This window comes from Phyllobates terribilis, unplaced genomic scaffold (assembly GCF_046119375.1).
Source record: "Phyllobates terribilis strain yellow unplaced genomic scaffold, ASM4611937v1 Scaffold_7__3_contigs__length_470593459, whole genome shotgun sequence".
Taxonomy (NCBI): domain Eukaryota; kingdom Metazoa; phylum Chordata; class Amphibia; order Anura; family Dendrobatidae; genus Phyllobates; species Phyllobates terribilis.
The window spans coordinates 242616478-242641791 of NW_027362767.1; the positions used below are offsets into that span (position 1 = coordinate 242616478).

General features: G+C 41.7%; 1 protein-coding gene across 1 annotated transcript in view; it reads right to left on the minus strand.

Moving 5' to 3' along the window:
• COL27A1 (collagen type XXVII alpha 1 chain) overlaps positions 1-25314 on the minus strand; it is a 285000-nt gene that overhangs the window by 213584 nt on the left and 46102 nt on the right. The window contains exons 8-12 of the mRNA XM_073639999.1: positions 25072-25116; positions 24236-24289; positions 19782-19826; positions 15110-15163; positions 11247-11291 (exon numbers count right to left, since the gene is read on the minus strand). Of these exons, the coding sequence (XP_073496100.1) occupies positions 11247-11291; positions 15110-15163; positions 19782-19826; positions 24236-24289; positions 25072-25116 (243 nt within the window). The remainder of the gene's footprint in view (positions 1-11246; positions 11292-15109; positions 15164-19781; positions 19827-24235; positions 24290-25071; positions 25117-25314) is intronic.

The following is a 25314-nucleotide window of genomic DNA, read 5'->3' on the forward strand; positions in this document are numbered from 1 at the left end:
GGCGCTTGCCAAAGTTGCTCCTTCTTTGCGATACCTCAAACAGCAAAGCTATCATTCAAATAGTTTATCCAGCTCATTTACTTCTATAGAACTGAGCTGCAGGCACAGCTGGATGCACATAGATGGCGCTGTGTTTGGTACGGCAATCATTCTGCTGATGGTGAGACCACCCCCATGGTCATATATTGATTTTCTAGTCCATAAATATGAATCAAAAGAAAAAACACATGGCATATTGCCATAAAAATTGCTATGTAATCTGAGAGCAACATGATATAGGGGCAGAGACGCTGATTCCAGCGATGTGTCACTTACTAAGCTGTGTGCCATTTCAATAAAATCAGTGTTTTATCAGCAGGAAATTATCACTGGAGGACTAGTTGTCTCACGCCATGTAGTCTTTCTGCTCTGTGTAACCCTGCCCCCATCACTAATTGGTAGCGTTCTGCCTATGTACAGTATACACAGAAAGCAGCCAATCAGTGGTGTGGGCGGGGTTATCCAGAGCTCAGCATTTGGAGAACTGCTAGATCTCCAGCAGCGAAAACAGGGATTTTATCAAGACTGCAGCAACCAGTATAGTAAGTGATACATCGCTGGAATCGGGGTCTCTATCCCTATATCAGGCTGGTCTCAGATAACATAGCAAAAAAACAGGTGATAGATTCCCTTAAAAAAAAAATGAACAAAAACAAATGCTATAAAGACATAATAATCAGAGCAGATTACTATTTTCTATTTGGTACGAAGGCCTACAGAAAAAACAAAACAAAGGAAAAAATGTAGTATTCCCACAAGTGAAAACATAGCCTTAAAATGAATTAATGAGGACAGAATTTGCTAAGCACACGATAATAAAATAATGAAGTTTTACAAATTTAGACCAAAAAAGTAACAGGAAGACGATAGTGAAAAAAAAATATAATAATAATACTAATAATAAAAATAATAATATAAAACACACTTATAAACAAAGTAATGATCAAAGGCCGCACAAGGGGCACGTGTATAGTATAGTACAGGCCGGCTCGCTCATGTGTATGGGATCAGGTCTGTATATGTAGGAACATCTGATTCTGTTTAATGCTCTCTCTCTAGGTTGGAGGAACGGATAATCTGGCACATGTTACAATGGGCTTTGCCAATACAATCAGGATCCAGAAATAGGCCTGCGCTTTCCTGCTGGCTCAGAGGTAGGTGATTACCCAGTCAGTCTTCCAGTCTTGTACGTGAAATGCACGCAGAGCGCCAGCTGGCTTCATGCAGGTGAACATTTGTGTAAGAATAAAACATTTCTTTACATTATATTGATGAAAGCATGAATGATTCGATTCCCCAATGGGGTGCCGTCGTGCTCAATCTGTTAACCCATTTCCTGCGCTTAGCAAAATCCTGATCATCACAATGATCACCCAGACAGGGCACATTTCTGACAACCACAAACTCAGACTGCACTGTAGTATTAGCAGCACACGCCATAAGCTTCCCTATGTGATAAACACAACCCGCAGCAGCACAAAGTCACTGCTTCTAATACAAACCAACCCATCCATTTGCACAAGGGTACACAGCACCATACTTTTATCTGAGATCAAAGATAGAATTAGCTATACCTGCCTTCTTAAAGTGACCCTCTACCCTGGGACTGAAAGACTATAAATTACTCATGCATAAACAGCTTACCTGGTGTCCTCCTTTTGACTCCTCCGCTCAGATCCATGTTGTGTTCCTCCTGCTCCTAAGATGATCACAGAGGTGTCGTGGGGAGTTTAGGGGTAAGTCTAAACCGATCCTTCCCTGCCCTCTTGTGCTGTGGGATAGTAAAGGCACTGGAGGCACGGTCTAGACTTATCACTGCACTCTCCCTGCAGCGACAGCCGTCTTGGAAACATGAACGAAACGCTGATCCAAGCGGAGGTGGCAGCAGGAGGCAAACTGAGTGCACCAGGCAGGATGCTATACATAAGAAATGTATGGTCACTTTTCAATCCCAGAGAGGAGGGTCGCCTTTAAGGGGTTATCAATATGATAATTTTGCTTGATCAGTTGGTGTCACCATAATTTACTTCCCTTATGTTTAGATCAGTAATCAGCTCAAAGTAACTATTCATTACACCGTCACCTTTAGGAATGTACATGACATGTACATATACTTGGCTGTATTTTTTCTTTCGTATTGGGTCAACAAGTTTTGGCTTGATTGCACATCTTTGGCTGCAGCACTATCTACATGAGCCACATCAGGGAGTTTAGTGCCCATGTCCAAGTAGACAGACTGGATTGTCAGCACCGCTGTCAACATGATGTCAGCGCTGCAGACAATAGCAGACATCGGGAGCAGTGGCAGGAAACTCAATGATGGACCCGGGGAGGTTGAGTAAAGACCAGTTTGTTTGTTTGTTTTAAACAAGCAATCTGTGCCAAGCAACAGAAGTTTTCTGAAATCTGAAAATCCCTTTAAATGTTTCAAGTAACTTTTCAGAATAAGTTGTCCTGTGTGTAAATGAGGAGAAAAACTTTCTGGCTGTTATACGACTTACATCCTGCATTTTCCTCAGTTTTGTCCTCTGCGGTCTTCATATCTTAATTTGCATTCCACACTGAGCTGGTGGGAAGAAACTAGCTGCTATGATGTATCTCATACACATAACAGCACACAGAGAGGGACTCCTGCTCTTCGTTCCTGTTTTTATCACTTGGAGACAAGCAGCAGCATGGAGGAAATTACACAGCAGTGCCGAGTAGTAAATCCAGCTCTGGGGTGCTGGAAAGTTCAGCACGATTTTTCTGTGTCTACCCTCAGCTTGCACGTTTCCACACTCTGCTTCCCTCTCCTCCTCCCATCTTCACAGGGTGTAATGAGCTGCTTCACATGACAACACAGTTGTCTGAGCAAGATGGATGAGCCTTTTTTTCTTTATTTTTTTTTTCAAATTGGATGGTGAGATTAAGAGGCAGAGGAGAGAGAGAAGTGTCTGATCAATGGGAAATGAAGCCGATTTTTCTGATAAGATATATTTTAAAAAAAAAAAAAAATTCTTATATTCAACTGTACTATTAATTTAATTAAAGGGGTTGTACAGTACTAGGACAACCCCTTCTTGATCTAAATCTTTGGCCCCGATAAAATAAAAAAGCTTATACTCACCTCCCGTGAGTGCGCTGTTTGAGCGATGTCTGCACTCGTGGTCTCGGAGCTCACGTGTGGTTGTTGTGACACGTGACCCAGGCGCCCAATCAGCGCTGGCGTTACTGTCCACGCCTTCTGTCGAATTGAACATGAAGAGGAAGTCCGGGCTGCAGCTGATCTCTGACTTCCTCTTCATGTTCAATTTGACAGAAGGTGGGGACAGTGATGACAGCGCTGATTGGGCACCGGGCTCGAGTATCACAGCAACAGCACGGGAGCTCCGGGACCACGAGTTCCGGCACCGCTGGAACGACACTGGCACGGGAGGTGAATATAGCCTTTTTCATTTTATCGGGGCCAAGGGTGGGGTATGACAAGGGGTTTTACAAGTAGTGGACAACTGCTTTAATCCAAAGTTTCTTGAAAGTACAGTTCCCACTTAATGAGGATGAGAAAATATAGTCACTATATGGTTGCATGTATTAGCCTTTAATGTTCAGGTGGGGGCCGCACAGGCACCATCATTAATGGAAAGCTTTAAAGAGTACCGCAGGTTCGAACTCTCAATCTTCAGGTGAAGGGGTTAACATTGTAGTCTTGTGCTGGGGTCCTGGGTTCAAATCCCGCTAAGGACAACATCTGCAAGGAGTTTGTATGTTCTCTCTGTGTTTGTGTGGGTTTGCTTCAGTTTCCTCCCACACTCCAAAGACATACTGATAGGGAATTTAGATTCTGAGACCCAATGGGGACAGTTATGATAATGTCTGTAAAGGCACTATATAAGCAAGTAAATATACAAAACCTCTTTAAGTTTTGAGGAAATAAGATTTCAAAATTATGATTTTCATTTGGAAAGAATTAAAGTATATAATTGTGTCATCTTCTCCCCTGCCAGTAAATACATCAACGTTTGCCTAATTGACTCTACATTGTGAAAGAATCCCCCCTTAGATGAAAAGAACAGCTTGTTAATCGCAAGTGTCAGAATCCAGCCAGGTCTGCAATCCAGTCCACTCTCTGAGCATAGACCGATGTAGTGGAGCACTGCGGCCAGGCACCTCCTCTGCAGAGTTCCTGGTAATGTTACCAAAATGAATCATCAAGACTCCACTAGAAGTTTGGAGGGAGAAAAAAAAAATCTATATTTTCTTTAACTGAATCAAACTCCTTGGAAAACATAAGGATGGTGTCAAATCAACTCTGATGTAGAGTTTGGAGGCATTCTGATGAAATTAGGAATAATGGACGGAGCTCAATGACAGCAGCCGGAGAACTACACATTACAGGTCAAATTAATTCTCCCTTCTGTCTGAAAACAGGAAAGAACTTTTGGCTATATCGATATTTTTGATCTGTAGGATGATGGATGCTCAATGCTATTAAACATGCAGAAGGATGACCACTTCTGGGAGATTTAAATAAAGGAAACATGATTGATCTCTCCCATAGTCTGGTAGAACAAAATCTACTTAGTAAGATTACTAGTATGAGAACATAGTAGGAGTGGAGATGTTCTAAGGTCGGAAACAGCAGCTTAGAAGGAACTGAAGTCCTATCCACTGGGCTCTGGATATCATTTATCTCTATGCCTCCCCACGATGTTTTTGTTTAATGGGGATTTCTGCTTTGGATAATCCCTACTTGTTAGAAGAGAAGGCCACAAAGGCAAAACTTAGCAGCAAGTTTTGAGTTGGGGGAAAGTACTCCAGAGCGAGAGATGCTTTGCAGATGGCTTCCTTGCTTGTCAAGAGAGGAGGATCCTAAACAAAGAACCCTCCCCCGTATTAACTAATGGCATTATATAAAAAAGTGATTTTCCAAACTACAGAAACCCTTTTAACGTCAAGCATTGTATAAGAGAACAGAAATGATATTAAAAGGATTGTCAAATAAAAAGACATGGCTCAGAATGATGAAAAATAAAAATATATACAGTACAGACCAAAAGTTTGGACACACCTTCTTATTTAAATATTTTTCTGTATTTTCATGACTATGAAAATTGTACATTCACACTGAAGGCATCAAAACTATGAATTAACACATGTGGAATTATATACTTAACAAAAAAGTGTGAAACAACTGAAAATATGTCTTATATTCTAGGTTCTTCAAAGTAGCCACCTTTTGCTTTGATGACTTCTTTGCACACTCTTGGCATTCTCTTGATGAGCGTCAAGAGGTAGTCACCGGAAATGGTCTTCCAACAATCTTGAAGGAGTTCCCAGAGATGCTTAGCACTTGTTGGCCCTTTTGCCTTCACTCTGCGGTCCAGCTCACCCCAAACCATCTCGATTGGGTTCAGGTCTGGTGACTGTGGAGGCCAGGTCATCTGGCGTAGTCCCCCATCACTCTCCTTCTTGGTCAAATAGCCCTTACACAGCCTGGAGGTGTGTTTGAGGTCATTGTCCTATTGAAAAATAAATGATGGTCCAACTAAACGCAAACCGGATGGAATAGCATGCCGCTGCAAGATGCTGTGGTAGCCATGCTTGCTCAGTATGCCTTCAATTTTGAATAAATCCCCAACAGTGTCACCAGCAAAGCACCCCCACACCATCACACCTCCTCCTCCATGCTTCACGGTGGGAACCAGGCATGTAGAGTCCATCCGTTCACCTTTTCTGCGTCGCACAAAGACACGGTGGTTGGAACCAAAGATCTCAAATTTGGACTCATCAGACCAAAGCACAGATTTCCACTGGTCTAATGTCCATTCCTTGTGTTCTTTAGCCCAAACAAGTCTCTTCTGCTTGTTGCCTGTCCTTAGCAGTGGTTTCCTAGCAGCTATTTTACCATGAAGGCCTGCTGCACAAAGTCTGCTCTTAACAGTTGTTGTAGAGATGTGTCTGCTGCTAGAACTCTGTGTGGCATTGACCTGGTCTCTAATCTGAGCTGCTGTTAACCTGCGATTTCTGAGGCTGGTGACTCAGATAAACTTATGCTCAGAAGCAGAGGTGACTCTTGGTCTTCCTTTCCTGGGGCGGTCCTCATGTGAGCCAGTTTCTTTGTAGCGCTTGATGTTTTTTGCAACTGCACTTGGGGACACATTCAAAGTTTGCCCAATTTTTCGGACTGACTGACCTTCATTTTTTAAAGTAATGATGGCCACTCATTTTTCATTACTTAGCTGCTTTTTTCTTGCCATAATACAAATTCTAACAGTCTATTCAGTAGGACTATCAGCAGTGTATCCACCTGACTTCTGCACAACACAACTGATGGTCCCAACCCCATTTATAAGGCAAGAAATCCCACTTACTAAACCTGACAGGGCACACCTGTGAAGTGAAAACCATTTCCGGTGACTACCTCTTGAAGCTCATCAAGAGAATGCTAAGAGTGTGCAAAGCAGTCATAAAAGCAAAAGGTGGCTACTTTGAAGAACCTAGAATATAAGACATATTTTCAGTTGTTTCACACTTTTTGTTAAGTATATAATTCCACATGTGTTAATTCATAGTTTTGATGCCTTCAGTGTGAATGTACAATTTTCAAAGTCATGAAAATACAGAAAAATCTTTAAATGAGAAGGTGTCTCCAAACTTTTGGTCTGTACTGTATATATTTATCCACAGATCCCATTGGTCATCTCTCTTAGCGCTGACCGAGTCCCCCACCAGTCTTCATACATCTTGTTCTGGCCATACAGACATGTGGTTGTTGCAGCTAGTGTCTGGCCGCAGTGAAGACGTGGTGGTCACCGCTGCGGCCACTGATTAGAGTCAGTGGTCATATGCCAGCATTCTTGCTGGACGAGGAAATATGGAGACCGACGGGGGACAAGAGCAACGCTAAGAGAAGAGCGTCAGGGGATCGGTAGTTGATTATATGTTGTTTTTTTAAGGTCACACCCTGATGAGCCTTGTTTTAAAAATAAGTGTGCACAAATTATTTTAAGGCTGGATTCACACATCTGTGTGTCACAGTCCAAGTACAGAAAGGCCGGGGGTCTCCCGACTCCATATATCTCTATGAGGTTGTTCAGTTCAGGTCGGGAGACCCGCAGCCAGTCTATGAATAACGTACCATGACACACAGATGTAGGACAATGGGGCTCTTGGGGTCCTACATAAAACAGTGATCACATGTGCAATCTGAGTATTTTAAACCACTAGCACAAACTAAATTGTGCAATCAGCTATACTGCCCCCTTTCATGATTAGTTTGTCCAGAATTTGGAGTTTTTATATCTTCTTGAAATCACTGACAGACCTGGCAGAAACCCAGAACATGAAGTTATGTCCTTCTCGAGTGGTTTCAGAATGCTTTACATTTTCTGGCTGTCTTTCAGCAAAGTTATGGATGTTGTAAATGCTGAGTAGGATCCAGGGAAGGAAAGTACTGGGGGGAAAAAGTCACAGCATGATGTCATTCTCCACATCCACGTCTCGGTAATATGACTGTAACTGGTATGTTAACTGACTTTGTTTTCAATATTATTTCAGCCTCCGAAATGGATTCCCATATCTAAAAAGTCCTCCGGTTATGTTTGAATGCAAAGTATCCTTATATCATATCTAAGGAACCTTGTCAGGTTCAGGAGACTTTTTAGGCACCTGAAATATGTGCCTACCCTATAGGGAGACCCCTTTTTTTCCTCGTAGACATTTCAGCAGGCTTAGCAGATGTGTCACTTCTTGAAAAATTATGATATTTTTGGCCAACAACTTTGAACTCATACACCCAGTGAGCCAACGTATGGATCTGTAATCTGGGATCCATGGACCGCAAAAACACCAGAGGCGTAACTACAATAGGTGCACTGGTTGCAACTGCAACAGTTCCTTAGGCCCATATGTATATACAATTAAAGGAGTTCTCCAGAACGATTTTATTTTATTTTTTTACTATGGGCCTAAAAACTTAACAGGAAGGTAGTTGCTAACAGAGGCAACTACCTGCCTGATTTTTCCGGCGCCGGCTCGGAGCTGTCACCAACCGATCCTGCTGATTATGCTGCTACATGTCAACATAGCAACTTTCTCTTCCCAGCTGCTCTTTCAACAGGGCGCGACTGCCGACATCATGCTGATTGACAGCCGTCTCCATGCAGTTTGACAGCCGGCTCCCTTTTGCCTATCAGCATGACGTTGGCATTAACGCCTTGTCGACAGAGCAGAGCAGAAGACAAGCCGCTACACTCTGTTGACGTGACGTCAACGAAAGCCACTGTCAGGTCAACTACCTTGCCTGTTAGTTCTTAGGCTTGAAATAAAAAAAAAAAAAGAATTAGTCCTGGATAACCCCTATAAAGAGATGCAATACTTGGGAGCCCTGTTGGGAGATTTCGCATTAGGGATCACGCGCTTCAAGTTACATCACTGGAAAAGACCACAGTTAGAGTCCACAAACAAATTAGATCAGAGAAAAAAATTTATTGTGGCATGTTTCAAAGCATGCCGTATTCTGGAGGCTTACTAGATGAGATTACAGTGTATTATGTGGTAGGCTATAGGGGTCTAACGCCACCGCACACAGTTCTGGACCCTTCTCTAATAGAAAACATGGCAGCCTGTAGAAGCCTCATGCCGTCAGGACTGCCATACTCTGGGACTACCCACAAATTAATGAGCGCCATAAATTTGACTTCTAATCAAATAGGCCCACACTGCATGACAAACTTTGTTTCCAAATGGATTTTCTACAGTTTGTTATTACAACTATTCCCTTTCTGCACATTCTTGATAACCGCAGTTCGATTTTACTCAAGAACGGTTCAGAAATAGTTACCGAGCAGAAGTTGCCAGCCATAAACGAGGCAGAATGCACAAAACCACAAGACCTCTGCCAGTACGGATAAAATATCAGCGCTAGCTCTGCAAGATGTTAGCAAAAGGAAACCCTAAACAGCCACATGGTTCTACATGACTGCCTACTCCTGATTAAAGACATTTCTTAAAGGGGAATTCCCATCTCAGCAAGCAATGGCATTTCTTAATGATTGCTGGGTGTCTGACCTCAGCGACCCATTCTAATCCTGAGGATGAAAGGGACGGCAGCACTGTGTGCCCTTCCCAGGAAAAACTGCAGGGAGTGCAGTCCTTGCTGTGCAGAAAAAAAAAAAAAACAGTAAAAGGGGTAGCGATGCTGAATCAGCACTGCAGCGCTTTCATTCTCAGGAACCGTGGGGGTCCCAACGGGCGAACACCCAGCAATCATTAACGGTGTAAGCCCATTGTCTAATTTTCAATTATAAAGACCTCTTAGATAAGGAAATCTGTAGTAGACCCTTAAGGAGGTGCACTGAAGGGAGGATTTTATGTACCGACTACTTCAGATATCTATGGTGGGAAGCAGTGCCCCCTTAGTTGATAGGTACATAGACACAATTTAGAGGGCAGGCATCTCTCTAAGTCCTGCCAGGACAATGCTCAATATGAACAGCTCTAACCGCACGAAACTTAATTTTCTGGGTTCTCTGCCAGGACCAAAAACTGGCGTCTGTGATCCCTGATGTAGAAATGATGTAGAAATGATGTAAATGATGCATGTTGTGCTGCTCTATTTCACACAACAAATAAGTAGGAAAACTGTAAATGAGCCCCATAATAAGTGGCAATCACATGGGCTGTAGAGGAGCAGGAGAATGAGGTAAGGTGCCAGTATATGGGGGTCTCCTTACTTCATATATTATTTATGACAGGTCACACTTGTTACAACGGTGGCTAGGTCGTATTCCTTCACAATGGGGAGGGGACATATTTCTCCTTATGTCAAGCATAAGGTTAGGGCATTGCGACCATGAAATTTGTGCAATTTGTCTGTGTCTTCCTAACAAAATCGCTCAGGAGATATATGATGAATGCCTAGACATCAGTCCATCATAGGGACCCATTCCAAAAAAAAAGCATACCGCATTGTGTACCATTTCTGCAGTGTCCTCTCTATGCTTTCCTATATGATTAAACAAATGGTATAGTGATGCCTCCAGGGTGGATAGAGGCCAAAATAATACCTTTTTCGCCTCCGCTTAGGTTAAAACATGCATCGAAAAAAAAAGCTCATGACGAACCCTGTAGGCTAAGTGCACTTAGCCTTAGAACTACTTCCTGCAATCAGCGTTAAAGGAGTCGTCTCAACTTCTTAAATGGGTAAAATTGAAAAGTGCTTGTAAAAACAAGAATCTTTGCAATTTGCCCTTTATGAAAAATCCTCTTCGTTCGCAAGAACAGAGAGCTTTCTAATTCTGCAGTTTACTCCTCGTTACCTAGGTTACCGACCACCCCTGTAATGTGTCAGTGGAGGCTGGTCACCTTGGCAAATAGCGCAATGCTTGCAAAGGTGTTGCTTTTTTTTCTATGCAGCTTGTAAACGCAGCTCTGAAGTTGGGCAGACATTTTCAGTGCCCTGGTTCACTCCTCCAGTGCTGCTGAGGCAAAGAGACCTCTTCTTGTAGCATCAGAGAGCACACAATTCAGACTGCTGACGCGACCATGTCGCTGGTCCAAACTGTCAATCATCAGGAGCTCATCAGAAGCTGGAAGACAACCCTTTTAATATGTGGGTAAAGTCAATTCAATTATCCTGCAGCGCCACCTCAGGTGAAATGAAGTATTACACAGTTCCTGTAGAAACCAATTGGCAGCCAGTGCAAATTACATGGAGGGTCTTCCAGAGGTCTTCAATAAAAAAGAAGCATTATAAAACAGGGTAATCATCTCTATTATCTCCAAATCCCCTAATGGGGTTTTCTAAACCAGTCAATCCCCACAATACCACTACTTGTATGAGATTTTGCTTATTAGACACATGAAAATAATAGCTGTGTAATGTGATGCAATAATAGTTCATGCTGATGCCTAAATTGAGCTATTTAGGGTCATTTCGATGTAATAAATGTGCGGATTGTGAGGCACCAACAAAGGTGAAGGTTACTTATTGCTCCTTTTTATTGCGGCACGCTGGGAGTTTTGCATCGCCTGCGGATATTTTTGGATTTATTTCCTTGAAGCGTGAACAAACATTATCTTTGTGTGTGAGGTGGGTTAGACATAAAAAAACAACATGACGCGGACACACAGGGAAAACATATGACATTACATTTAGCAGTAGGAAGACTTGGTTTCCTGTTTCATTACACTAGGACTGCAAAGTAGACAAGGAAAAACTTTACCGGCCTACCCATCGTGCCCCTCTTCCCGGGAACTCCAGGCAAACCCTGTGTAGAAAAAAAAAAAAAAAAAAAGAAGATGGCTTAGGTTACAGGTTCACAAAGACATCTATGTCCAAAGGAGAAACGTTACCCCTTAGACCTCAGTTCAGAGCCTCTCACGTAGCCAAATCAGATATCATACTTTGCACTGACGAGGGGTCACACCCCGAAACAAGCTGACTGCAATTTGGGATTCTGATATGGCTTTAATCCTAAATCATATTGGAAGACTCGTTAAAGGGTCGATGGTGACTTATAGAATAGCTGCTTCCAACAGGTGGTGCTATTGAGTTCTAGTCCTCTTCCTCTCAGAAGAGGCAATTTACAGAGCCAATGTGGAGAGTCACACAAGAGACAGCACTTCCACTAAGTATAAAATAATGGGTAGTAGGGCATTATGCCCAATCTTACAGGCTTTGCCCCATATTACAGATTGAATTTTTTTGTTAGAATCTATACCATACCTGCGCATCTTTTCTTACAGTTGCACTATTCCTCTGTAGCAAAAAAACTGCAACAATTGGGATTTGCTGAAAATTTTGATTCCCCCATTGAAGTCCATCTGCAATAACCCTGCCACCAATCCCCTCTATAGACTGCTAGTCTGCACATTCACACCACAGCTCAATTTCTGCATTTTGCATATGTTCAGATCTCATATACTTTGCTGCTTCTGCTACAGATTTACCATCCAAAACTCCGGTCGGAAGATCTGTATAATTTCCGCTGTATGTTAACATAGCCATTACATTAATCGTATGCATCCTGAAATTATTAGTGCATAACAAAATAATCAAAGATAACCACACTGTGGCCATGTGGACAGAAAGCTGAAAATGTCTGCAACTATCAGGGCAAGAAGATATTAACGTGAATATGTCAGCGGGTTTTTGCTATGTAATCTATGAGCAGCATAATATAGGGCAAGAGAGCCTAATTCCAGGGATGTATCACTTATTGGGCTGCTTGGTACAGTTTTGATAGAATTATTGTTTTATCCTTTTGTAGATGTAGCATTGGTCAGAATGCTGAACCCTGTATAGCCCCGCCCACACTCCTGATTGGCAGTTGTACACAGGAATCTGCCTATCAGTGGTGGGGACAGGTTTATATAAATCAGCAGGACTGAAATGCACGTGAGTCCTAGTCCAGCAGTGATAATCTCCTGCTGATAGAACACTGATTGTATTGAAACTACACCACAGCGCCCAGTAAGTGACACATCCCTGGCATCAGGCTCTTTTGCCCTATATTATGCCCTATATAAAAAAAGCTGATAACTGGTTCCCTCTAACAAACAATATGGTATGTTCTACCACAATGCACGCTACCAATGTTGCTAATGAAATGATGCCAGGGAGACCTGACTTAACAATATTTGCCTTGCTCAGGACAATTTCTGCAATTCTCCACTGTCTATATTCATCTTCGTATTGCCAAATTCCCAGTAAAGGAGTCACTATTACTAGAGATACAGTGGAACAATGGTAACACTGAGTTGGCGGTAGTTATTTCAAGGGTAAGGAATGTATTTTATCTGATAGAGTAAAGATGTCTTTTCCGGACATTGTTGGAGATGGATATTTCCAATGCAGGAGTAAAAGCTGAACAGGCATTGCCTCCCAACTCCAGACCAAGCCACATTCTTTCTACGGTAAGACAACCCCCATCATCTGCCATGCATTATTGCCTTCGATGATCACCCTTTTGTCAGCATTTGATTAATGTCGCCCATGGTAACAGGGTAAACAGACACACCAACATAATTACTCAGAAGACTCGGCCTCTATTAAAGAAGGGTCATGACTTCCTGTCCTCCGGAGAGAGATCCTTTGAATTTACTCACTCCCTGTCTGTGTTAGATTGTCCTATAAAACTCTCACCCACTGTGCCAGAGAGTCTCTAAAGTGATTGAACACCTCATGAGTAAAACAAATCTAGCTTATCAATTATCCAGTCTTAAGAAGTGCAGCAAACCCCGCTCAAAAAAAAAAAATATTCTCCATCTGTGCAATAGATTGAGAGTGGTTCTCGCTGACTGCAGTGTACTCTGGATTTGTGTTATTCTGCCGGCCCATAATGTTTATTTCCATGTTTGATGGGTTAGAGGGCAGGATAAAGGCATGTTAGTAATTATCCTTTGAACATCACAGAGCTGCTTTTTACATCAGTCAAATGGCAGCATTTAAACTGCATTAAGGGTCTATGGCTCTTCCAAATGCCATGGGAATGCAAGTCGTTTGGTCGGTCTGTATTACTGATCTACGGATCCAATTTGAGCAGATTTCCTGCTAATCAGCTGAAAAAGCAACAACACCAAACCACTGATTCGGTGTGACAAATTGGCTTGTCAATATACATTTGGTTGAGCTTGGTTTAAAGGGGTTTACTGCCAAAACTGGTTAGTCAGACAAGTGAGGAAAAAAAAAATCTGAATTGTCTAGCTGCCTGGACCGCTACCACAGATCCCTGATGATAATCTTTTTAAAAAGGTGTTTTTAAGACAAGCCTAAAACTCTGGAAAATGGGTAACACATTTTAGAGAAGTGGTGCAGCACGAGAAAAGTCTTAAAAATGGGAGTGGGAGGTTGAGATTATAGTAGAAATTAGGGCCCATTATACTAAGATTATAGTGAAAAAGCGTTCCTGAGGGGGTGATGATCGCCCGACGAAAAAGCAAAATGCTCATTCGTTGGGTGAAATTATCTTTTGTGCTGCACAAAAGACAATCATTCTCGTCCTCGTAAACATTAAGCGTGCTGCCGAGAACAATGGCAGCCTATGTGCTCAGGACAATCTATTACAGATCGTTCAGTGCGAAACGTTTAAAGCAGTCTGCCAATCTGGTTATGTAAACCAATCTTTAGGCCACGGCTCCACTATCAGTATTCGGTCAGTATTTTTTCTCAGGAGTGGGAGCCAAAACCAGGAGTGGGTGATAAATGCAGAATTGGTGACTTGTTTCTATTATAGCTTTTCTCTGATTGTTCCTCACATGGTTTTGGCTCCCACACCTGAGAAAAAATACTGACCGAATACTGACCAAATACTGATAGTGGGGCTGTGGCCTTAATCTTACATCGTTGGTAGAACATGGAGAACAGGTATGGTGGTGGACAGAGATAAGGGGCAAGGTAAAGGGCAAAGCTGCACTGTAGTGTTGCCAAATTCTCGCTAATGGAGTCAGGACCCCATCATTACTACAATGACAGCACATAGCTGGTGGTGGTTTCAAGGTTAAGGAATGTATGTGTATCTGATAAGAGTTCTGATATCATTTCCAGACATTGTTTGAGATGTGTATTTCCATCGTAGAAGCATCAGAAACCAGTTGTGATTGTCCGGGTAGCGCATTCCAGAGAACTAGTGCAGCATGAGAAAAGATTTGGAGATGGGAGTGGGAGCTTCGACTTATGGTTAATCCAAGATCGCTGGCAAAATATAGAGAATGGATAGATTGTTAGAAAGAGAAGAGGGGATGAGATATAAGGCGGTGCAGCATTTTGAAGACCTTTGTGCTAGTCATAGCAACGAGTGCAGTGACTGGCACTGGGTAGAGGCATTGTCATAATCTGGCGACTGCATTCAGGGCACATAGGAAGCATAGGAGAAAGTGACCACTGGACGCAAACTTCATTATAAGAGGGAATGACTACGAATATTTATGTATGCAGCAGATTAAACACTGGCTCAGATTTCACATGGCAGCCTATATTATCATTCTTAAGTTTTCAATTAAATGCATGAAATGAGACTTGAAAACAGGTTGAATTAATTATCAGAGCATCCGATCTGTGTTTTCTAGATAATTAGGATGTACTTACGCGTTCTCCATCAGCTCCAGGCAACCCAAACAATCCTGGAAGGCCAATATAGCCCTAAGATGAAAAGAGAAACACAAAATTAGATTGAGGTCTGAATGCCTCCCTTCTTGCCTGCTTGGGCATCAATCTCTCGATGGTGGCTACTTCTCCTCCAGTGCTGGGCTGCGTCCCTCCATGATGAGATAAACCTTGAGGCAAGTGTATATGCCCATGGACTGCATGGTGCTGGCTTCCACGATGTAGTCCAAGGGCACATACCCTCACACCAGGGACCATGGTATGCAGAAGGGAGCCTGGGCGTGCAGCCTAAAAGGACCTGCAGTGAGAAATGCTCATTAAGGGTTAGTGGCGACAAAGCTGACATCATCCTTTTGCTGTTAGTCATTGCAAAGAAACATCAATACAGAATCAAAGCTTTTGCCTGTCATTAATATAAAATTAACCACATCTATGGAGCACAGTCCCCGAGCTCAGTAGTGCCGATAACCTGACAGACTAAAGACATAAAATACGTCTGGACTCCGCTTTATGCTGCAGATTAATTAAGTGCTTGAACCTTTTATGTTCTCCCCAATGTCTCAGTCACTTTATCAACTTGAGGCAGAACAAGGCAGCCCATTCAGTTCTGCCACTAATCTTCAAGTTCATCCAAGGGAGGAGAAAAAAAAAAAATGGGGGTATCAGAAGATGAGATTAGAGAGCTTCTCCGTTTAATCCATTTGTAATAAGTTCCAGATCGTAGATATTAGCTGCGGTGTACAGCTTCGTTTCACTGCTTCGTTTTCAAGAAGGCTGGCCTTATGATATGGAAAGGATAAGCTAACCCCAACATTCTCAATGAATTTTTATAGGCTACGCACGTCAGAGCAAAGTCTGCCTAAACTGACCATTTCGGAAGGACTGACCAACTATTTTATTTGTATAGGGATCTGCCAACTTGCTTTCCCTCCACATATGATATTAGGGCTAAAAAAAAAAAAAAAAAAGGATTGGGCATGATGAATTTCAACATGCCCAATCTAATGTTCTCCCAGCAGACAAAAAAAGCTGGAGAAGTTTTTTTTTATTTTTTTACATGAGCTTAATGCCTTTTTTCGCATTGGTAACAAGAATGCTTATCCGTACTCTGCGTGCATGTATATGTGGGCAGAGCATCAGACCGACAGCTACAGAAGGTGTATGCCCTCCTTAAGGTCATAATTTATTTATTTTTTTAATTATTTTATTTTGAAAGCTAGGAAACATTAAACCAGCTTATATAGCGATTGTAAATTTATGAAGCTCTCACTTTTAGGTTTTTATAGGAGGAAACCTTACTTTGGGCCAATCCGCTATGCACCAGAAGGTAAAACCGCCAACAAACTGGCAGTCTAAAAGTCCACACCGTTTGTGCACTCAGCCTAAACCACATGTGGGGAGCTTTGCTCAATTCTCATAGGCTTCCCATTTACCAGACTAAGGCCTTTATTAGCATGCTGTTTGTAGAAGTAATTTTTTTTTCTTGCATTTTATACTGGACAGGTGCCTAGACATCCATCCAGACTGTGTATACCCCCTGTGCCCATAAACACAACCTGTGCCTAGTTCCTTGTCATACAGGCGATTCCACCAAACACTGGCATCTGAAGTATCTTAATGGGTGAAATTGGAACCCGATGGAGAACTACTGTGATCTGGAGATACTAGTTGGCCTATCTAACAGTAACGGTATTGTTCATATTACCAAACATGTAATAGTATAATATATATAATCTCAAGAGTTATACATAATAGCAGCTAATAAAACCGCAGCTGTGGAAAGCCATATGTTCTTACAGGCTGCAAACTCCTACTGAACGACATTGAATTCTGAATTTTCACTGCACAAAAAAAAAAAAAAGCTGATGAAAGAGAAGAAGAGCTCTTACTTGTCACCAATAGACACATATGGATTCTTTTACATCTCAATCTGAAATGTTAACATTGCTGGCCCTTTAAGAGCCTATAATATCAGTGCTTCTTTTTACTGTCTGTTGTTGAATAAAGTAACATCTGTCCTGGATCTCGTCCGATGTTAAAGTGCGTAACGGGTGACAAAGCTAACATAACAGGGACAGGAGTGCTGTGAACATGGCCTTATTTTGCAATATCTTATAAAAAGTCTGCTTGCTGTGAGCGAGTCTGAGAAACCCTGTGACACAAATCAGGGCGAAAGATGAAATCCTAGAAGTCTCATTTGCATGTGGCCTCAAGATGTGTTCTTAATGCTCTGCTAACGGTTTCTCAACTCCGAGCCGTGTGATGCGAGTACAATTATTGCCTGTAGATTAAAGAGTCGACGTCTCCAAAGTGACTGGCTGGAAAAACTGAGAAACCCGGCTGATTTCTATAATTACAGGGATAATAGTTTAACTTCTAAAGAGCTTTTTTTGGGTACAAGGACGTGGAAATCATCCCTCCTAAAAAGCAAAGGGTTATTAATGACACAAAAGGCAATCATAAAACCAAATACCGAAACAAAAACACATATATAACACATTTTCAAAATTTATCATGCATCTGTATGAAAACTAATGAAAAGAAAAAATAAACAGTAGTCATCCACAGCATCTAACCAGCACTAGAAAGTCACATCTGACGTGTACTGAGTAACTATAGGCATCATCTACGATTTTACTTTTCATATGGATCAGAAATTCCAGAAAAAGATCATTTATCATACTAAAAAAAACATGGAGGCAAAAAATACAAACAAAAAGAAAACTGCATCAAAATTAAATATAGACTTCGATATTAGCTGCTAAAGGGAACCTGTGGCATTGATTATGCACTACGATGTGTGGGGAGAATGGTAAAGCGCAGTTGGAGCAGAGCAGATATATATATATATATATATATATATATATATATATATATATATATATATATATATATATATATATATATATATGTTTGTGTGGGGGGGGGGGGGGAATTAAATAAATAACTTGCACTTTTTTTTTTTTTTTCTATTCTTGCTTTTCCTGGGCTTGGGAGTCCAGTGGGCTGGCTTCTGTGTGCAAACAGAAAGAGTAGAGCCGGCCACTGGACTCCCAAAGCCCAGGAAGAGCAAGAAGTAGCCTGAGATTTAATCTAATTTGTAGTTCATGGTCTTATCAGTGATTTGCAGCCTTCCTTGCACAGAAACAGCTGTCAAACAGTGAGTAGAGCCGCCCACTGGACTCCTAAACCCAGAATAAGCAGATTGAATTACACATTATACTGAATCTTTACTGAATCTGGTCTTAAGGTTATGTGCCCACGAAGCAGAAATGAAGCGGAAAATTTCCACTTCATTTCTGCATGTCCTTGCCAGTAAAGACGCGTGCGGATTTGTACACGCGTTTTTGACATGCGGATTTGCCATGCGTTTTTGAAGCATTTTTGACATGTGGATTTGCCATGCGTTTTCTAATGCATTGAGTAGGCAATTCCGCATGAGTAAAAGCACAAATAATGGACATGCTGAGGATTTTTCCGCACATAAAATCCGCTGCGGAAAATTCCGCAGCATGGGCACAGAACATGCGGATTGTCATTGGGGACCATGGGGCACGGATTACCAAGCGTTTTCAAGCGTTTCCGCAGGAGAAATTCCGCAGCAAAAACGCTTGAAAAACACATTGTGGGCACATAGCCTAAGAGTCCAATAGGCAGCCTTCCTTGTGCAAGCAGACAGCTGTTAGCGAGTGGGACCGCCCAATGGACTCCAAAACCCAGAACAAGCAGGAATAAAAAAAAATAAATTATATTATATATATTTTTTCCCCTCACAAAACTATATAGCAATCTTCTCATCTTCCTCGGCTCTATAACCCCCTGAATGTAACTTAGACCACATGTTCAATGTGACTGCCTCCTTTCTTTATATATGGTGCTGTTCAATAAAATTTGTGCAATTTTTAATTACACAAAACAGGCAGCAAAATGACACAATACCTAGTATAATATAACAGCCTAGTGCCAAAATTCCCATCAGATGTAGAGAGGATAATGTGAATTGTGGTTCAGGGATGACCAGGAACTAACTTAGGTCTTTAATTCCATGAATTTGTATAAGGTGACATGACACTGTGGTGGATGCAGCTTGATTGGCTAATGTGGTCACGTAGAGGATAAGCGACATAAAATAGGAGGGCCGTAAAGGTCGAGGACTCAGTCTGACTACTATTCTAGAATACTAAACAAATCCAAAAACTTCAGAGTATGATGAACATTTTTTTCCAGGAAGATAGGCTACAAATGGAAATCCAAATCTTGACTCCCGATACCTAATGTAATTACAGTATCTGTCCATGTTGGCAAGCATTTAACAGGACTGAAATAAAAACACACAATATCAATAAGACAAGAATTCAAGTATTGGGACTTGGATATCTAACACACACAGATACTTATCTTGAATAGGACTAGAGGCCCAAATCAGTGCACAATAACAAAACGTCTAGATGTCGTCGGACTGATTCTGCATGACTCCATATCGATATGTCACCATGAGAAACATAGTCATGGATCTACAATCTATACAAGCATATTCATAGTACCGTTCCCAATCTAATCATTGAGCTGTTCTAGAGGCGTCTGTTTATCTCTCATACAGAGAGCTTACATAGATGGGCTACAAATGGTGCCATTCTAGGGTTGTGACACTAACCCGACTTCCCTTTGGTCCTGGAGCTCCTATCGGTCCTGGTAATCCCTGGAGAAAAGACACAAAAAGAGAAAAGGGAAACATATTCAGAACCGTCACCATTAGTACCATTAGCAAATCATATTATACGGTGTCAAAGACCACCCATATTATTCATTTCATATCAAAATAAATCAGTATGCCATGTGTCCACATTTCTTTTACTTTCATTATTTTCAAGAAACTAGTTTTTTTGCTTTCTTTTTCATAGGAATCATAAAGGGATATTTTCCAAAGCTTCCAATCTTGAGCCTTTAGTTGAAACAGATTAATGTTGACAGAACCAACAGATTTCAGCAGGATGAGCAAAAAAAAAATAGGGGCTTATATACTAATTGCCATATACCCTATTATGTCATGTGAACATTACTCAGGACGTGTGCCATAGAATGTCAGGACTGACCTATATGACCCCGGCAGAGAGAGGATCAACTGGGGTGTCTCTTATTGTGAGGGATCCACTAAGTTCTGTTTATATGACGGTGATCAGCTCCCGCATGGCCATTGGGACAGCAGCCTTTTCTTGACATTCATTTAAAAAGGACGCGTCACTGGAATTTTCCATTTAAACCGAGTACCTTCTCCAATTGCCGCTGCTTCGCTGGTTCTGGAACAGTTTTCTTTTTCTCCTGTGCCCCTTCATTCCAAAGTTATGCCCCCTAGAAATGAAGATGCAAAGTTTCCCTTTGATTAATTGAACTTCTCTGTGCGCGTTTGCCTTTTCTCCTCTGACACTGACCAATCAAAACACGGCCACGCCCACAGAGAAATGAGGTGGTATACGCCCAGTTGGTTGAAAGGAAAATTGGATATCTTTATTGCCAGGGGGAATAACTTTGGATAGGAGGGGCACAAAAGAAAAAGAAAAACTGTTCCAGAATCAGTTGAACAGAACTATTTGGAGGAGACAAGCAGTGTAAATTAATGAAAGGTTCCCTTTGAGGGAGTATTCTCAAGACAATGATCCTTTCCTTTAAGACCTATTAGGTATATAGCCAGGCAAGTGATGGACAATATTCATTCCATGGTGCCTTTTAGTGTGGCCAAAGAGGAAGAGTCATGATGTGCAACAGTGCTGGGTGTGAGAATGGACCTTGATATAATGGCACCAGTAGCGTTCAGACTAGGGTATTATCAGGCATGGAAAGCAGGGGATCTTACAGCAATAGCTAGAAAAAGGAGTGTGCTGGGGAGGAATATTAAATGAGCCAAATTAACAAAGTGTCATCGTTTTAATGCAAAATATTGGTATATCGGTGTGATTGTTCTAGGAAATTCGTTAAGTAAGCCAAATAAAAACGGCATGATGAAGAGGAAAGTTTCTAGCAAGATATGCCAAGTCAGTGTGTGCCACTGATCAGTCTGGCAGAGCTGCTGGTCTAGTTTTAAGGTAGAATTTAGATAAACATTAAGAAATCTTCCCAATGTAGCAGAAGACTAAGCTGGCAACAAGCTGTAACGTTGGAATCTATATTTTATCTCAATGCAGAAAGCTACATAGCTGAAATGTGAAATATTCTGCTTTGGAGCCTATCCAGCGAGAGATACAATGTAATCTGGAGAGACACATTGATATCCTGTCTGAGCTCCGCTTTTTATGGACATCTGTTTCTTTTTCATATGGAAATACAAAATTGGCAAAGTCTTGACCATCAAGCTGCGCTATTGTTCTTAATGGCGTTATGTAGATCGCTTTTCATCCACAAGGCATCTGGGGTAATATTATCCAGTTCATTTTACACGGCAGTCACAACAATGTCCATATGCTCTGGGTAGTTCTGACTTTCTATTTGGGAACCAGGAGGACTCTGGATGAACAATGCTACAGGTATCTTCTAGAGAAGGGGAAATATTTTAATCTCAATATGTGTGAATTAGGTTTGGACAAGTATTATGCATTTTCCATTCTGAATTCACACTACGAAAAAACAACAAATCTGTTATGTAACGTAAGACCATATTCAGATATAATGCCTCTGCTGTGGATTTAGGCTGAGGCTAGACAACGACTTTGGGTGGGACACTGATCATGCAGCAAAAAATTGCAAGGTTATGCAGGTGGATGGGGTCGCATTGCAACCCCTAGAGTCGCAAAAATCCAACTGATTATGACTTTTAGTGACTTTCTTGCTGCTGCGACCTCATTCACATGCATTACGTTTTGATCTTTGGCCGTGTGACTTATATTGCAGCCAAAGTTGCTATCTAGCCACAGCCAATTAGTGCGCTGCAAATCTGCAGCAAATTACAGTAGATGTGCATGGGGTTTTGAAAATGCTTTTTTTTTTTTTTTTTCTCCAGGAAGGGGTCCTCTATTGCAGATTCTGCCCAGAAAACCAAATAAAACAGTAGAGGCATACCTATGATGACCGCTAATATGAACCGGTTTGTATTTGGTTGAATTATATGTTTTTTTTATTTGTGTGTTTCTTTTATTTAGTTTTGATTGTTTCTAAAAACAAATTAAAATGTGAATGTATCTTGATATCTTTCACAATAAAAATTGATCTGATTAAAAACAGTAGAGGCAGCTGCTTACCCCATTATAGTGAATGTGGTCAGTTATATAACATCACCTTCATTTTGGCAGCTCGGCCCACATGATGGAGCAGAACACCGGAAGTGAAAAACGAAAATGTGAACAGGTGAATTTTGCTGTAGATTCACGCGAGAACAAATCCTGCTACGTGGCGTCTTACTTTTAGTGTTTTAAATAAGAATAGTGTAGCTTATAAATGAGCATCCAATATCATTCCTATGTAAGTATGTAAATGTTTCCAGAGATCCTTAGAACTGGAGTCCTATGCTTTCAGATCAGCAAACTGAAATTGCTAAATTATTAAAAAAGAAAACTGAAATATCACACAGTCGGTCATAAGTATTCAGACCCTTTGCTCAGACGCTCATATGTAAGTCACATGCTGTCCATTTCCTTGTGATCCTCCTTGAGATGGTTCTACTCCTTCATTGGAGTCCAGCTGTGTTTAATTAAACTGATAGGACTTGATTTGGAAAGGCACACACCTGTCTATATAAGACTGCACCGCTCACAGTGCATGTCAGACCAAATGAGAATCATGAGCTCAAATGAACTGCCCAAGGAGCTCAGAGACAGGATTGTGACAAGGCACAGATCTGGCCAAGGTTATAAAAGAATTTCTGCATTACTCAAAGTTCCTAAGAGCACAGTGGCCTCCATAATCCTTAAATGAAAGAAGTTTGGGACCACCAGAAGTCTTCCTAGACCTGGAAGTCCAGCCAAACTGAGCAATCGTGGGAGAAGAGCCTTGGTGAGAGAGGTAAAGAAGAACCCCAAGATCACTGAGGCTGAGCTCCAGAGATGCAGTAGGGAGATGGGAGAAAGTTCAACAAAGTCAACTATTACTGCAGCCCTCCACCAGTCAGGCCTTTATGGCAGAGTGGCCCGACGGAAGCCTCTCCTCAGTGCAAGACATATGAAAGCCCACATAGAGTTTGCTCAAAAACACATGAAGGACTCCCAGACTATGAGAAATAAAATTCTCTGGTCTGATGAGACGAAGATAGAACTTTCTGGTGATAATTCTAAGTGGTATGTGTGGAGAAAAAGAGGCACTGCTCATCACCTGCCCAATACAATCCCAACAGTGAAACATGGTGGTGGCAGCCTCATGCTATAGGCGTGTTTTTCAGCTGCAGGGACAGGACGACTGGTTGCAATTGAAGGAAACATGAATGCGGTCAAGTACAGAGATATGCTGGATGAAAACCTCTTCCAGAGTGCTCTGGACCTCATATTTGGCCGAAGGTTCACCTTCCAACAAGACAATGACCCTAAGCACACAGCTAAAATAACAAAGAAGTGGCTTCAGAACAACTCTGTGACCAATCTTGACTGGCCCAGCCAGGTGACTGACCTAAACCCAATTGAGCATCTCTGGAGAGACCTGAAAATGGCTGTCCACCAACCAACTTGACGGAACTGGAGAGGATCTGCAAGGAAGAATGGCAGAGGATCCCCAAATCCAGGTGTGAAAAACTTGTTGCATCATTCCCAAGAAGACTCATGGCTGTATTAGCTCAAAAGGGGGCTTCTACTCAATACTGAGCAAAGGGTCTGAATACTTATGACCATGTGATATTTCAGTTTTTCTTTTTTAATAAATTTGCAAAAATTTCTACATTTCTGTTTTTTTTCCAGTCAAGATAGGGTGCAGCGTGTACTTTAATGAGAAAAAAAAAACTTTTTAGAATTTACCAAATGGCTGCAATGAAACAAAGAGTGAAAAATGTAAAGGGGTCTGAATACTTTCTGTACCCACTGTAAAATGAAGAAAACATTTCAACTTTGTCTACATACAAAAAATAGCTTTATATCTCCCCATTACCCAGAACCCTGCAGAGATAACCTGCTCACAGCATGGTAAGATTTACTGCACCTGCCTGCCAGGATAACCTTTGGCCCCTGGACTTCCTTCTGGTCCATGTTCTCCCTGCAAAAGAAATGAACAGCAGCTTCATGAATACTCATTGATGATTAAAATTAACCCTTTGAAAGCCAAAAAAAAAAAAAAAAAGTCAACGACAAGGACCTATCCTTCCTCTCCATCTAATACTGAAATTACATGGGTTCCTGTAAGGTGTCAGCGAAACCTTTATCTATGACACATGGAACGGTTTGGGGGCCTTTGCTTTCTCTGCCAAGATGCTTTAAAGAGTCAATGGCCTCTCCTGAAACAACCCTACTATTCATTTCCATCTTCGGGCAGCCGAACTTATCCAAACATGAAGGGAGGAGTGTGGGGGAACAAGAGGGCTACAGTGTGCACGTTAATCCTGCCACTGGGAAGCAGCACAGAGAGGAACTGGAAGAGTTAATGAATGGATTAGGCCTAACCCCCCTAGCGCTGGCGATTTCCACTAACGTCACGCCGAAAAAACACACATTTATTTTGTAGGTTTCTAAAAAAGTATTCCTGGCTGTCATTTTCAGGGGACTCCAGAGACTGCATATAGACAGGGAAGCAGCAGCCCTAATACTGCAGCCACTCAGGTAGTAAAGATCCTCCCGAGACAGCTACTCTGCACGGGATTAGGGGCCATACATCAAGCTTTTATATGACCTGGGCACTAGAAATGCCAAATGATTCCAAATCCAGCAGAGAAGACACAAGTTTATGACCCTCCTTTATTAAACTCTGCTCTTATGTCAGTTCATGGTCACCTGTAATTAGCTGACAGATAAATACATTTACACAGACGCCGATCATCTTACCGGATCACCAGGATGACCTTGAGGTCCGGGATAACCTTTATGTCCCTGAAAAGAAGCAAATGTCACATAAGCAGTTAATAAGCATGTATTAAAGACTTCAGACCTGAAATCATACACAGATTGTAGAAAAATCACACTTTCGTCAGTGGTAAATTCATTCTTTCATTCTCCTGACTGCAGACAGCACACAAAAAAACACGCATTTGATTCTTCTGTATGTTGGATGAACCTCGCCTACTCAAG